Genomic DNA, 12,967 nt, shown 5'->3' with positions numbered 1-12,967 from the left:
CAGCACGCCACACCAGGGTCGGTTAGTCACGTTCTGGCAACGAGAGGGGGCTGAGGAACAACTTCCATTCTCTGTGGTTCCATGTGGAGGGGTTAATGGCTCCATCAGAGCTAAAGGAACTGGTGTATCTCACGGCGGTCAGGGTTCCGAGACACACTGACGGAGCGACTCCGGACCTTTCCAGAAAGCCCGTCCGGGCCAACACAGAGCGCTGGATGCTTCTGTCCACATGTCTCCCAGGAACAGGGTCCAAAACATGTCAGGCATATGTTCGAATAATGATGTAATAATATCAGTTTGGGTTGGATTCCTTAAAAACAGGCGCTGAAGGCGTTTCCCACAGAGAAGTATAAGTGTTTTAAGCTCTGAGGGTTGGTCAGGCCTACAGGACGGGGTGGGGTTGGAGCCCTGGCTGGCCTGTGCCCGGCCCAGGAAAGGGGCCTGGGAGGGTGGGCCAAGGGGGCAACCCGGGGCACTTCACAAAGTGCACACCAGGGGGCCCTCCCCCGCCCCTGCTCCCCAGGCTTCTCCCTCCCCTCCCCTAGGGCAACAGACCCAACAGTGTGACAGCCCATGCCCAGCCAACAGTGTCCCTTGCATTCACAAGTCCCCCATCTGCTGTGCCCCCCACCCTCCACCTCTCCAAATGTTCCATGCCTTCCCCTGTTCCCTTGAGAAAAAAGAGCCCCAACAACTTACTCCGGAGCAAATGGGGCCCCTCCGTCGCCTTGCATGCCCAGGCCTATCAATATTTGTGCTTCAGGGCAAAGTTAGAGTCTTCAGGCCACTGACAAGTATGTTCCGCATTTGGTGGTGGGCAGGGGGCTACAGGAATCAGGGAACCAGGCCACGTCCAGCCTCGTCCCTGGTCCCCAGTCAAGCCGGGAGCAGCTGCGTTCCCGGCCAGAAAGCACAGGGCTCTTTCTCGGCCAGCAGATCTCCTCCCGTCCGTGCCCCCGCTCCTCACTGAGTCCCCAACGAGCCGTGTTGGCAATTCCAGAACACAGGAAAGTGGGGTGAAAATACTACACCGGGGGAAACAGTACCCGTGTGGTCAGTTCAGCCTCGCCGGGACATGGCTCGCCTTTCCCCATTCTTTAGGCGGGGGTCCCTTCATTCTGGGCCACGTTCACAACATTTTGACCACATCTTTCTAAAATTCTGGCAAATGTTCCACTGTTTGTGGGAGAGTAGGTTCTTCTAGCAGTTGCTAGGCTCTTAGCACAGACAGGTGTCCCCAGAAAAGGTGCGGGGGGCTTGGAGACACTCAGGTGGGGATAGAAAGCAGAGCCTGTGGGTGAGATCATGTCAGTGCCGAGTCGCTGTGGCCACCCGAGCAGCCCCCCACCGTCGCGGCCCCTGGCCGGAGAGGTCCCCCCGAGAACCTGCTGGACCCAGGCCCCAGCCAGCGGCAGGCACCACTATGAGCCTGGACCCCGCGCCCCTCTCTCCGTCGGCATCTGCCAGGTGGTGGGCTTCACCCCAGTGTCTTCTCAGCGACGCCCTGGGATGAGTTTTCCGTGCTTTGGTCACAGCAACCACATGACCCCATTTCCACCCTCCGCTGTGCGATAAACTAGTAAAACACACATGACTTTGTAATTCCTGTACAATCATCTGAAGCTGAAGGGTGCTGGCCTTCTGCTCACAAAGTGGCAAAGTCCACGCAAGGCCTGAGGCTGTCCCGCCTCAATTTGCAGAGCTGTTGCCCTATGCACCAACGAGCACAAGGAGCAGGGAAGTGGGGAGGCCACGTCTCCCCCTGCAAACCCAGTACCCCGGGCGGTAACTACCAGGCATTGGCTCTGAGTCCTGTTGTCACTGGTACCACACGTCACATAGAATCTCCCCCCTTTGTTTACACGACTGGCCAAGGAGTGTTGTCCAAACCAGTGGTGAATGTGAAGACCAGAAATGAAGACTAGTCCCCCTACTGCTGCACTGAAAAGGCAAAACAGGTTTGGTCCGCGGCCCCGCATACTGGAGCTGCTCAGACACAGGCCACAGCCGGGCAAGGAGAAGAGCGAACCTGTGGGCCACGGAGGACATGATGGGCCACAGGGGACAGTGCGCAATCCTGTGGACAGCACTGGGCACCGTGAGACCCCATAGACGCTATGGAACATCACGGCACACTGTGGGACACCGTGGGACGCCCTGGACACCATGGGACAGTGGACATTGGGGGACACTGGGGACACCGTGGGATGCTGTGGTTGGGGAGGTGGAGAGCGCCCACTGAGGCAGAACAGACTCCTCTCCCCGACTGATGTGGCTGTGCAAATCAAGCTCCCCTTGCAAGAAGAAAATATCTTTCCCCACATATTAGTGACTGCGTGTGCTGAGGAATTGTACCTGTTCTTTTGCTTAAGGAAATAGAGGCAAAGTCCTCTTCGCATCCAATCTGATGAAGCACATCACAAAGTCAAAAACATGCACGCCTCAGTTATGAATATCAGCTATTTTTACTGTTTGGTAAACTAGACAGGGATCTCAGAAAAATGATATTTTCTGAAATAATGCAGAGAAAACATTGCTCAGCGCCTGCTCTGAGCAACGCTGTTGGCAGGAGGCTGGAGGCTGGAGGCTGGGCCCTTGCTTTCAGTCCGGGCTCTTGTCTGATTACCATTTCAAAATCTGTAGGATCTGTAGTTACAGCCATATCTGTTGCTCCTGATCTAAGCAATTTGTGATTTTTTTTAAATTTCTTTTTCTCTTGAGTCTTACTACGGGTTGCTCAATTTAATCTTTAAAAAGAACCAACTTAAGTTTATGTTCATTTTCTCTATTGTTGGTACCCTGGTTTGTTGACTTCTGTTGTGATCTTTACTCATGAAGAGTTTTAAATCAATGTTCCACAGAAACATCAAGTTTCCTAAAAGCCCACCTTGAAGCAGGTTCCTCGAAGTCACACTGTGCACAGTCCTTGCTGTTTGCTCATCGTGTCTGCCGCAGTGCTTAGCTGCAGGCCCCCCTGTGGCCCCCACAGCACTAAGCTGTCTCCTTTGCATGAAGGTCAGGAACCGGACCTCAGGTAGACCTGGGTATGACGCCCAGCTCAACAGCTGGATCATTTTGAGGTGTCGGTGTGAGCTCTTTACCCTCTAAAACTCTTTCTACACCTGTAAATAGAAGGAAGGTTGCTATGAGGACCAACGTGCCCATGCGGTTAGCACAGCATCTCAGCCCTCCTGGGTGTTGAAGGTACCAGGTGGGGACATGTGGAGGAAGCCACCTCCAGGAGTCACAGTGTGCACTGGCTCTATGAGCCCCGGTGCATCACCACCAGGTAGAAACCACTGTAGAACTTCAGGCAGGGGAATCTAACAGAGCGCATTGGCTTCTAAGTGTTGGAAGGTCTGGGGAAGCAAAAGGGAACACAGTGTCCTCCATCCCTCGCGCCTCCGGTGGTCTGCGGTCCTCCCAGTGCAGACTGCAACCAGGAGGCGGCTGGCGGGAGTCCGGGAGATGCTGACGATGCACGGAGGGGATGGAGCTGAGAGCCAACAGACAAGGAGCAGCACATCCTGAGAGGTGATGGGGCAGGTGCTCAGCCCTGTCTGCCTGTCTGTCTGTCTATATCATCTGTCTATCCACCTGTATACATATTGATATTTCTGTCTTAGTTTCAGCTGCCCTAAAGGAACACTGCTGGCTGGGGGCTTCCACACAGACACGTACTCCTCACGGGGCACAAACCTCTTTTATGAAGACTCCATCCCATGACCTAATCACTTCCCTCTAGGTGCTAATACCATCGCATTGGGGGTTAGGTTTCAACACGGAAATTTTGGGGAGACATAGACATTCAGTACTCTGTCTCCACTGTCTGTCTATCACCTACCCACAGAGTTGAGCTATTGATGTGTCCTCATTCCTGTTCTAGTCACTGATGCTTGTAGGTGTAATGAGAGTCTTCTTGAATTTCATAATATCACACAGACAAATGAATTCATGAGTAGCAGTCTTCACTCATTCATTCCACAAACTCTTACCCCGCATCGCTCATCACATGTGAATTATAATTCTTTCATGGCTCAAGTGTTTTGAACCCTGACACTTGTCAACTATGACATAAACGCTAAGAAATGAAAAACAGTGCTTCACCAACAGAACCAGGGCGAGGATGTGGGAAGTGGACAGTTTCCTTTTCAACATTCAGTATTCAGGGGCGCATGGGTGGCTCAGTCGTTGGGTGTCTGCCTTCGGTTCAGGTCACAGTCCCAGGGTCCTGGGATCGAGCCCCGCATCAGGCTTCCTGCTCAGCGGGGAGTCCGCTTCTCCCTCTCCCACTCCCCCTGCTTGTGTTCCCTCTCTCGCTGTGTCTCTCTCTGTCAAATAAATAAAGTCTTTAAAAAAAAAATTCAGTATTCAGCACCATCAAAGGGAGACCATGCAGAATTTTTCAAGGTGACCACTCATAGGCGCTCAGCATTTTTAGAGACCCTGTTGGATGTGACTTAGAATCAAGTCCCATCACTTCAAGTGCAACGGCTCCCATAACTGTTTCTGTAGGGGCATGTGTGTGTGTGTGTGTGCACGAGTGTTTGGGCACATGTCCGTGTGCATGTGAATCCACACGTGTGTGTCTGTGCAAGTATGCCTGTGTGTGCAAAGATGCAGACACAGAAAGGAAAGGGAAGGGTGCTAGGGCTCCCCACAGGCCCTGCAAGAGGCCCACTGCCTCTCATCACGTCTTCATTGCTGGTCTCCACCCCCACAGAGACAGGAACATAACTGGGCATCAGCCAGAAACAACAGCAGTAACAGTGTCCCGGCAACAGCAGCAGCCCTGGAAGACGACTTTCAGGAACCAGAAAAGCAGCCAGGAGGTGCTCAGAAGAAGGGCAGAGAGGAGAGCTGGGAAAAGAAGAGAAACAGGATGAAGAAGGGCGCTTGTATAGGTGCGCATGGCGGGAGAGCACAGGGGGGCCAGGCAGCGAAGCCCCACAGCGCGCACGGCCCCACAGGCCCCACAGCGCGTGCGACCCCAACGAGTGCAGAGCACGCTCACGGGGCCAAACCCCCGCCACACCCAAGCCTCCCCCTGCACATCCCCTCCCACCACCAGGCACCCACCACCGAAGACCCCATCAGGAACTCCAGCACAAGAGTTAACACTGAAACAAACACAGAAAAGGAAAAAAAGAGAGATGGAGGGCAAAATAAATCTTTAAAATGTTAGGTTACAATCCAGCTGGAGCCCTTCCGACCAGCAGGGCAAATCTCTTCACCTCCATGTCCTTGTGTATAGAAATAGAGAAGAGGGACTTTTTCTTTCAGATTTCAGTAAAAATTTCTTTTCTCACCTCTTTATGCTTCCCAAAGGTGTGTGTGTGTGTGTGTGTGTGCACGTGCGTGCGCAAGCAAACCTTAATGGTAGGAGGGAATTGATGATCCCATCTTACTGTCATACATAAATGACCTTAAAAAACACCCAAAATCATGGACCATGTTATGGACTGAATGATGTCACCCCAAAATTCACATGTTGAAGCCCTAAGCCCCAGCGTGACTGTATTTGGAGCTGAAGCCCTTGGGGAGGTGATAGGGGCGGGCCCTGATCCAGTAGGACTGGCGTCCTTGTAGGAAGGGGAGGAGACCCTGGAGGCCTCTCTCCGCTGTACGCTGTCCATGGAGGACAGGGCACGTGAGCACACAGTGAGGAGGCAGCCGTCTGCAAGCCCGGGAAGGGAGCTCTCACCAGATGCTGAATTTGTTAGTACATTGATTTTGGACTTCGAGCCTCCAGAACCGTGAGAACATACATGTCTGCTGTCGAAGCCCACGGTCTGTCTATGGCGGCCTGAGCTATGGGCACAGACCCATTGGTGTCCTGAAGAACAGCTCAGTGGTAAGTGTGGTCCAACCACCGTCATTGCTCCTGGCAGACGGTCTCCTAAATTATGCTGTTTAACAGGTGGGTTCATTCAGTTAGAGAGCAGCGTCTAACTAGTTCTGCATCTCAGGTACCCCTCATCCAGTAGAAACAGGGTAGAGATTTGCTGAATAGGTGAATGAATTATTCTGGGCCCACTGGAATACTACCCTGCTCAAAGTAAGGTATTCTATCTGTATCTATTAGAGTTGGCATGGAAAATCAGGAAATTGTGAGCAATGTGCACCACTTGGAGATGGTTTTCAATACGTCAGTCAGGATGTCCACAGTCCTCCCCGGACACCGCTCCCCCCCCCCCCCCCCCGGTAACGTTGTGGCGTAGAGTTGTGCAATGCGGTTCAGGGGATGGCAGGGACTCTGGAATAGGAAGGTCAGAGGCAAGGCCTCCAGAAGCGGGATGTCCAGTGTTGCCAGCGCCATGGCTCCCACGGGCACTCTGCGCCAAGAGCCAACACCGACCTGTGATAACTTTCTCCATTTGGGTCACCATGTTTCGCTCTCCATGCCATGACTAACATGTGGCTGGGAGAGGGGTTTGGCCCCTAGAAAAGGAGATTCTGATATTGACATTTGGGGTCTTTTATGACAAACATAATTGGCAAGATCCCTGAGGACTTCCCGGTACTTCTCCTTTTAGAGAAGTGGTTCCCAAACCCAGGCGCGTCCCAGCTCCTGTGGGGCCCCCTCTCAGATCTCCTGAATTAGGGTCTCTAGGTTTGGGGTCCAGATCATCTGTATCTTGAAATGTTTTCCCAGTACGTCAGATGTAGTGGTTCTCACAGTGTGGCCCTAAGATTTTGAGGGTCCCCAGGCCCTTTTAGGGTCTTGGTTTTTATTTCTAATGCAGGAAGTGTTGGAGGATAGAATCCACATAAACAAAAGTTATTTGGCCTCCCTCAAGACCTTAGTCTTTGAGACCTAAAAGTTCAGGAATTCATATACAATTTTCTAGAGTTTTTAGCCAGTACTTAATGATCTAAAACTACTTCCTAAAGAATCTCTACCATTTTTTTTGCAGGTTTCCATATAACCCACGTCTGCAAGACGGGATGGGCCAATGTGGGAGAGGATGCAACTGGATATTCTCCCACTGGCTTTTATCAAGAACAAGTATTGATATGAAGAACATCTATGCATCTTCCAGAAACTGCATTTAAGGATACTGTCCATTGTGTTGTATACAAATATAAACATAACACAAAAATCGTTTTCTCCAAGAAAAAGTTTGTCTCTGTAACGGGTCGGTGTTCTCATTATTGGATATTGAAATTATATAACTTACTATTTTTAATTTTGTCTTTGCTACCAGCTCAGAGGTAAATTTTGTATTCAGAACATAAATTATAAATAATTTTGAAATAAGAAGGTAAAGCACAATAGACACTTTTATTTTTAAACTCCTCAGGAAAATAAACGTGTAGATCCCCCACCACAGGTATGCATTAGACAGAAAAACCTCAGAATATTATAACCAAGTTGGGTATTGATTTTGCACATATAAGTGCCAGAGACTAATGTCTTATAATGAGTAGTGAGGTTTTTTTGAGGTAGTAATAATTCCAGCTGACCTTGAGCTGGTGACATGCAGAGGTTGTCCCCAATGCTTTACACACATCTCATCATAATCCTTACCAGGATCTGCTTCGTCATCTTATCCCCATTTTAGAGAAGAGGACACGAAGACATTTGATGGGATACGGCTGACACCGGACAGCATCAGTATGGAAAATCTGTCTTTGACCTTTAAACACGGGAAGGGATGTTTTCCCGGACCACACCAGAGACGTGCTCAGTCTCTAACCTGGGCCTGAGGCTCCCATCCCAGGCCGTGGGAGAAGCCGCCTCCAACTGGACAAGGTGATGCTGGTCCGAACTGGGCCACTCCAAGCACCCCGCAGGTGACAACGGCATCTGTGTGTATTACGGGCAACACACAGGTGTTCTTACTGCTCATTCTGCATAGACATAGTTCAGGACTTGCTTTGGCTGAAATTTCCATACCAAAAAACAGGTGCAAAAGTGCAGGGTCAGAGTAAGTTTAATATGAGCAGATCCCGTAGATCATCCACCTGGCGGAACTGGGCACTTTCCAGGGAAACCACAAACCTAAAGGTTCTGACTTTTGCCATCTCCTTTTTCCAGAAATAAAGGAGATCAACATAAAAGTCTGTCTTGAAGTGCTAGGGTATTCCCTAAACATATGGAATTAGGTCATATACGCCCAGTCTCTAGAATGTTACATGCATTTCGCTTGCACCGTGGTGTTAGATGATCTCTCACCCCCACCCTGAAGGCTCAGCCTCTGCGGTGGGGGCTCCTGCCCCCTGCTGCAGGACAGCGCGGCCACGGGAAAATCTGACATAATACCAGCACTTCCACAGAGAGAGCACGTTCCCAACCGTCTTACTTCCATGGACACCTTGTATTATTTTTTTTCCTCTGTGAACCCAAATATTCTAAAGAATTCTAAAGAATTCTAAACCACACTTACTAGGGGATACCACCCTTTCTAGAAATCAAATAGTCCTCACTACTATTCAAACTGACCCTTCAGCTTCTAACTGGTGTGACCTACCAGTTTGAAATTACTTTCAGCAAGTAAGAAGTAGCCCAGTAAGCATGCATGGGGTGAGCTTCCTGACACGGACGCAGAGTTTTGTTGTCATGTGGTACATCTGGGGAGCAGATTTGGAAAAGAGCTTGCATGGGGTTTGCGATTTGAAGCAAGGTTAAGTATCACTGCCAAACAGATTTTTTTTTTTTAGGCTATTTATTTATTTATTTGAGAGAGAGAGAGCACAAGGCAGAGGGAGAAGCAGGCTCCCTGCTGAGCAAGGAGCCCGACATGGGGCTTGATCCCAGGACCCCGAGATCACGACCTGAGCCGAAGGCAGACACTTCACCGACTGAGTCACCCAGATGCCCCCAACAGCTTTATTACAATAATATTGGACCATCATTAGAATTCTTAAAATCCTGGTCATTGCTGGTAGTAATCAGAGCCAATGGACCCTCATCGATCCCTGGATCCCAGGCCCTCGGGTGGGGCAACAACACAGAAGGACCGCCCCACTCCAACTCCAAACACCTTAGGAATCTCTTCCCGACCAGTTTTTTTTAAAATCTTCCTCAAAAAGAAAACATGAGGCATTGAATTTCTCTTTTATTTGAACATTAAGAAAGTGCAGCACAGGGACTCAAAAAACCTTCTCAGTATGTCAGCAAAAACATGAAGAGACATCGTGTCGTGTGTAGAACCTTTTGTTTTTATTGAGGGTCATCAAACAGAGAATTATAAATGTTCCACTCATCTGCCTTTACAGTGAAGAACAAGGCACAAAAAACTGTTTGACAAAAGCCATGGGAAGAAAGAGCTCAGTGTCTCACTGCAGCCAGTTGAGAGATGGGGACAGGGACCCAGAGAAGGGGGGGGAGGGAAGAGAGACACAAAGAAGTGAAAGGGACACACAGAGCCACACGCTGTGGCAGCGTCAGGACACGGGACACACACACACACAGGCAGACACGGAAAGATGCTTGCAGAAGTGATTACTTTAGGACAGTCTTTAAAGTGTTACTGTAAGGAGCAGAAAGCTTGGTCTCTCAATGACTGGTCTCTGCGCTGAGCGCACACAGAGCAAGTTAGCGCGCTGCACCCTGAGCTCACTCTGAGCCCGCCGGGCACCGTCGAGGGCCAGCACTCTGCCTCCGCCGCAGCATCCATGGGACACGTCTCCATGTCACCCCCGGCCAGATTGCCACCTGCGCCCCCCTGGTATTAGTACATTTATTTTAAATAAAAGACAACCGAGCTCTTTGCATTCAGACAACACAGGCTGTTCAGTGGGAGGGGTTTTGTTTGGGCAACTCATCTGGCGGCTGACCTAGCCCCCGCTGAATTAAATGCTTCACGCTTGACTAGATTTGTGCGGGGAGAGAGAGAGAGAGAGAGAGAGAGAGAGAGAGAGAAACTAGAGCAAAGATCACAAGAAAAATATAAAATCGGTTTTTAAAAATGTAAGGCTTCAATGTAAGATGTAATTAAGACTTACCACATTAAAGTCCAACATGATAAACATTCAGCTACTTATTGACTTTTACAAAATAAGTCAGAGTTGAGGTAATAGATTACTCTTCTATGCCCAGCCTTATCTGATGATGACATTTGTTTTTCCTTCTCAACCTTAGAGTTAAATATAATCAGATGCGTGGAGGAAATATCGAGAAATCAGCTTGGAGTTAGCGGGGAAGGCGATGGCTGGCTCCTAAAAGGCTGAGGAGTTTTACCCTTTACTCAAATAATAAGAATTTTTTTTAAATCACTATACACAACTGTACATCCATGTTACTGATTTTTACACAGTGATTAAAAATACTGGAAACACACACATCTAGCCCACACCCCAGGAAGCGACTCCCACTTGCTTCCTTCAGTAAATTGCTCCTCTGGCCTGGAACATTCTGTTCTACATCTACATACAGCTCTTCGCATTTCCCCCTCTCCCCGTGGTTAGCGTTTTTCTTTTCTTTTTTCTTTCTTTTTCTTTCTTTCTTTCTTTCTTTCTTTCTTTCTGTGAGCAGCACTTCAAATAAAAACAATGAGTTTTAGCAGAAGCTGAGACTCACTCCTGTTCACATCTCCACCCAGCCTTTAAAAACCACCCCCACAGCTGTGTGCTGTGTGAGAGACAGGTGTGTGTGCGTGTGTGTGAGCACTGTGAGAGCACCGAGTGTGAGGCCATGTGAGTGTGACAGTGTGTGTATGTCAGTGTATGGAGCAGTGAGTGTGTGAGCGACAGTGTAAGTGTTCACGAGTGAGCGCTATGGGTGTGAGTGAGTGAGCGTGCGTGTGAACGCGTGGGCAAGAGTGTGCAGGCTTGCACCGCGGGCAGGACCGGGGCCTGGACGCGGCCTCGGTGTGGACAGAGCCCCTCCCAATCCAGCCTCACTCACCCGGTGGAGTCACTGCTGGGGTTCCTACCCTTCCCCTCACGAGTTGGAAAAGTTAGGTTAACTTGAGTTTCCAAGCTTTCCCATCCCCCGACATGTTTTCTATTTTGGAGAAACAAAATCATAAATGCAGCCCCACGCCCAGTTCTGCGACAGACAGCCACCCTCGTGAATGCGCTCCTGCCAGCCGACACCTCTCCTTGGACCCGGGCACCCGAGAAAGTGACAGACCACTGGCCCAGCCAGAGGGTCTCTGGGACATACAAGAATCTTAGGGGTGGGCGACCCGAGGCATTTTCACCGTGGCTTACTCCCCGACCAGCTGAGCCCCAAGGGCATGTGCGGGAGCGAGGAGGCCAGAATGCTGCGGGAGGCAAGCTCGTGGGGTAGAGTCCACGGGTGTGGGAGAGGGAAAGGGGGGCTGTCCGGGCCGAGAGTGGGGAGAGCCCGGACAGGAGGCGGGCCGGGGTGGCGGCGGCCGGCGAGCCTGTGCCTCACGCCGGCCCGTCAGGCTCCCAGGAGCCCAGGAGGGGTGCGGTGCAAGGCAGATGAGGCCGCCAGGTGGAGCGGCGGGTCCACGAAGCCAGCGCGGGGCAGCGGGGGCGCCGGTCCTGCTCGCGGGCGCCAGGAAGGTGGCGGCGGGTGCCGGGGAGCCCCCAGGGCGTGCGGGGGGGCCCCGGCGGTGGTCGCGGGCGTGGGTGCGGGGGGCCAGCGGGCAGGCCGGCTCACAGCGTGCTCAGGTGCGGCAGAGTGTCCAGGGGCCCCGCGTGGTCGCGCGCGGCGGCCGCCTTCTCCACGCCGCGCAGCCACTCCGTGCACTTGCGGACCAGGCCCTCGTCCGCCACCGGGGGCTCCTCCTCGTATTCCACGTCGTCGTACTTGTGCCTCTCGTTGAGCAGCGACACCGGCAGCGCGGGGCGCGGGGCGGGGGCCTGCAGGGGGCCGGGGGGCGGCGGGCGGCGGCCGGGGCCCGCGGGCCGGGCGCAGGGGCAGGGCCCGAGCAGGCGCCTGGCGTCGGCCGAGGGCGAGGGTGGCGGCCGGCAGGGCCGCACCAGAAGCTGCTTCTCCAGGTGGCGCCTCTGGAGGAGCAGGACGGCCTCGGGGGTCAGGCTCAGCGAGAAGCGCACGGCGGCGTCGGGCCCTGCGGCCCCCGCGTAGCTGGGGCCGGAGCGGGCGGGCCGGGCCGGGGCGCGCGGAGGGGCTGGGCCGGGGGCGCGCCGGGCCGGCGGCCTCTTCAGGGTGGTCGAGGGCCAGGAGCCGGACAGCAGCCCCTCGGGCCGCTCTGAGGGCCTCCTCTTCTCCGCGGCGGCGGCGGGCGGTGAGGGCGCAGGCGGGGCGCAGGTGGGCGCCGCGGCCCTCCGGGGGGCGCCGGACCTCCGGGGCGGGGCTCTCGCGGCGGGGACTCCTGGGCTCCGGGCGGCCGCCCGCGGCGGCGTGGGCGGGAAAGGCATGGTACCGTCGAGCCGGCGGGTCATCCGCGCCCTGGAAGGAGACGGGCGGCTCTCAGTCGGCGGTGCGCGGGGGCCCGGAGCACCCCCGCGGGTGGCCGAGCTCGGCGCCGCGTGCTCCCGCCGCACCCACCTGCGTCCGGCCGCCGCATCCCCGGCTCAGTCACGTCCCGGCGCCCCCACCCAGGGTCCGTAAGCCGAAGCACCCTTCCTTCCTTGCTTCCGGGCCGGGGCTCGCCCCCTGCCCCGCCCCCCCGCCCCCGCCGAGCTCGGGGACTCCTCGGCCCGATCCGCGGGCGGGGACAGGCGTCAGCCGCCCGAACCCGGCGAGCGCGGGCACAGCCTGGCCCAGGCGGAGCGGGACGCGGAGGCAGAAGGAGGAGTCGAGCGCCCGGCGGGTGTCACGACCGACTGTTGCGTGCGACCAGACACGGAGCCGGGGCAGCGCGGGCGGGAGCGGCCGGAGACACTGCCCGCCGCCTCCCTCCGGGGCCGGTTTTCATCTTCGGGAGGCGGGGAGAGGTCCTGGGAGGGCCGGGTGCGTCCTCAGCCCTAGGCGGAGTCCTCGCCCGTTGGAGGGAAAGTCCTTGACCACCGCCCAGTGCCTTTAAGATGGTGGGAGGCCCCCCGCCGCGGGGAGACTGGCCAGGCTAGCCCCGCGCCCTGCGCT

General features: G+C 53.9%; 1 protein-coding gene across 1 annotated transcript; it reads right to left on the bottom strand.

Annotated features, from left to right (window-relative positions):
- Positions 1 to 11,574: 11,574 nt before the first annotated feature.
- Positions 11,575 to 12,475, bottom strand: PRR18 (proline rich 18). The gene is made up of 2 exons (XM_028103229.2): positions 12,431 to 12,475; positions 11,575 to 12,331 (listed from the first exon to the last, which is right to left on the bottom strand). Exon 2 carries the CDS (start codon positions 12,322 to 12,324, stop codon positions 11,575 to 11,577), a length of 750 nt encoding a protein of 249 aa, XP_027959030.1. The 5' UTR covers positions 12,325 to 12,331; positions 12,431 to 12,475.
- Positions 12,476 to 12,967: the final 492 nt, after the last annotated feature.

Source organism: Eumetopias jubatus, unplaced genomic scaffold (genome assembly GCF_037043125.1).
Source record: "Eumetopias jubatus isolate StellerSeaLion01/CBP00866 unplaced genomic scaffold, mEumJub1_p1.0 scaffold_6, whole genome shotgun sequence".
Lineage (NCBI taxonomy): Eukaryota > Metazoa > Chordata > Mammalia > Carnivora > Otariidae > Eumetopias > Eumetopias jubatus.
The sequence above is the reverse complement of the archived record's forward strand: the minus strand, read 5'-3'. Positions and strand labels throughout refer to the sequence as shown.

Excerpts from the sequence above, each read along its gene's own strand:
- PRR18 (XM_028103229.2), bottom strand. The coding sequence starts at position 12,324 with ATGACCCGCCGGCTCGACGGTACCATGCCTTTCCCGCCCACGCCGCCG.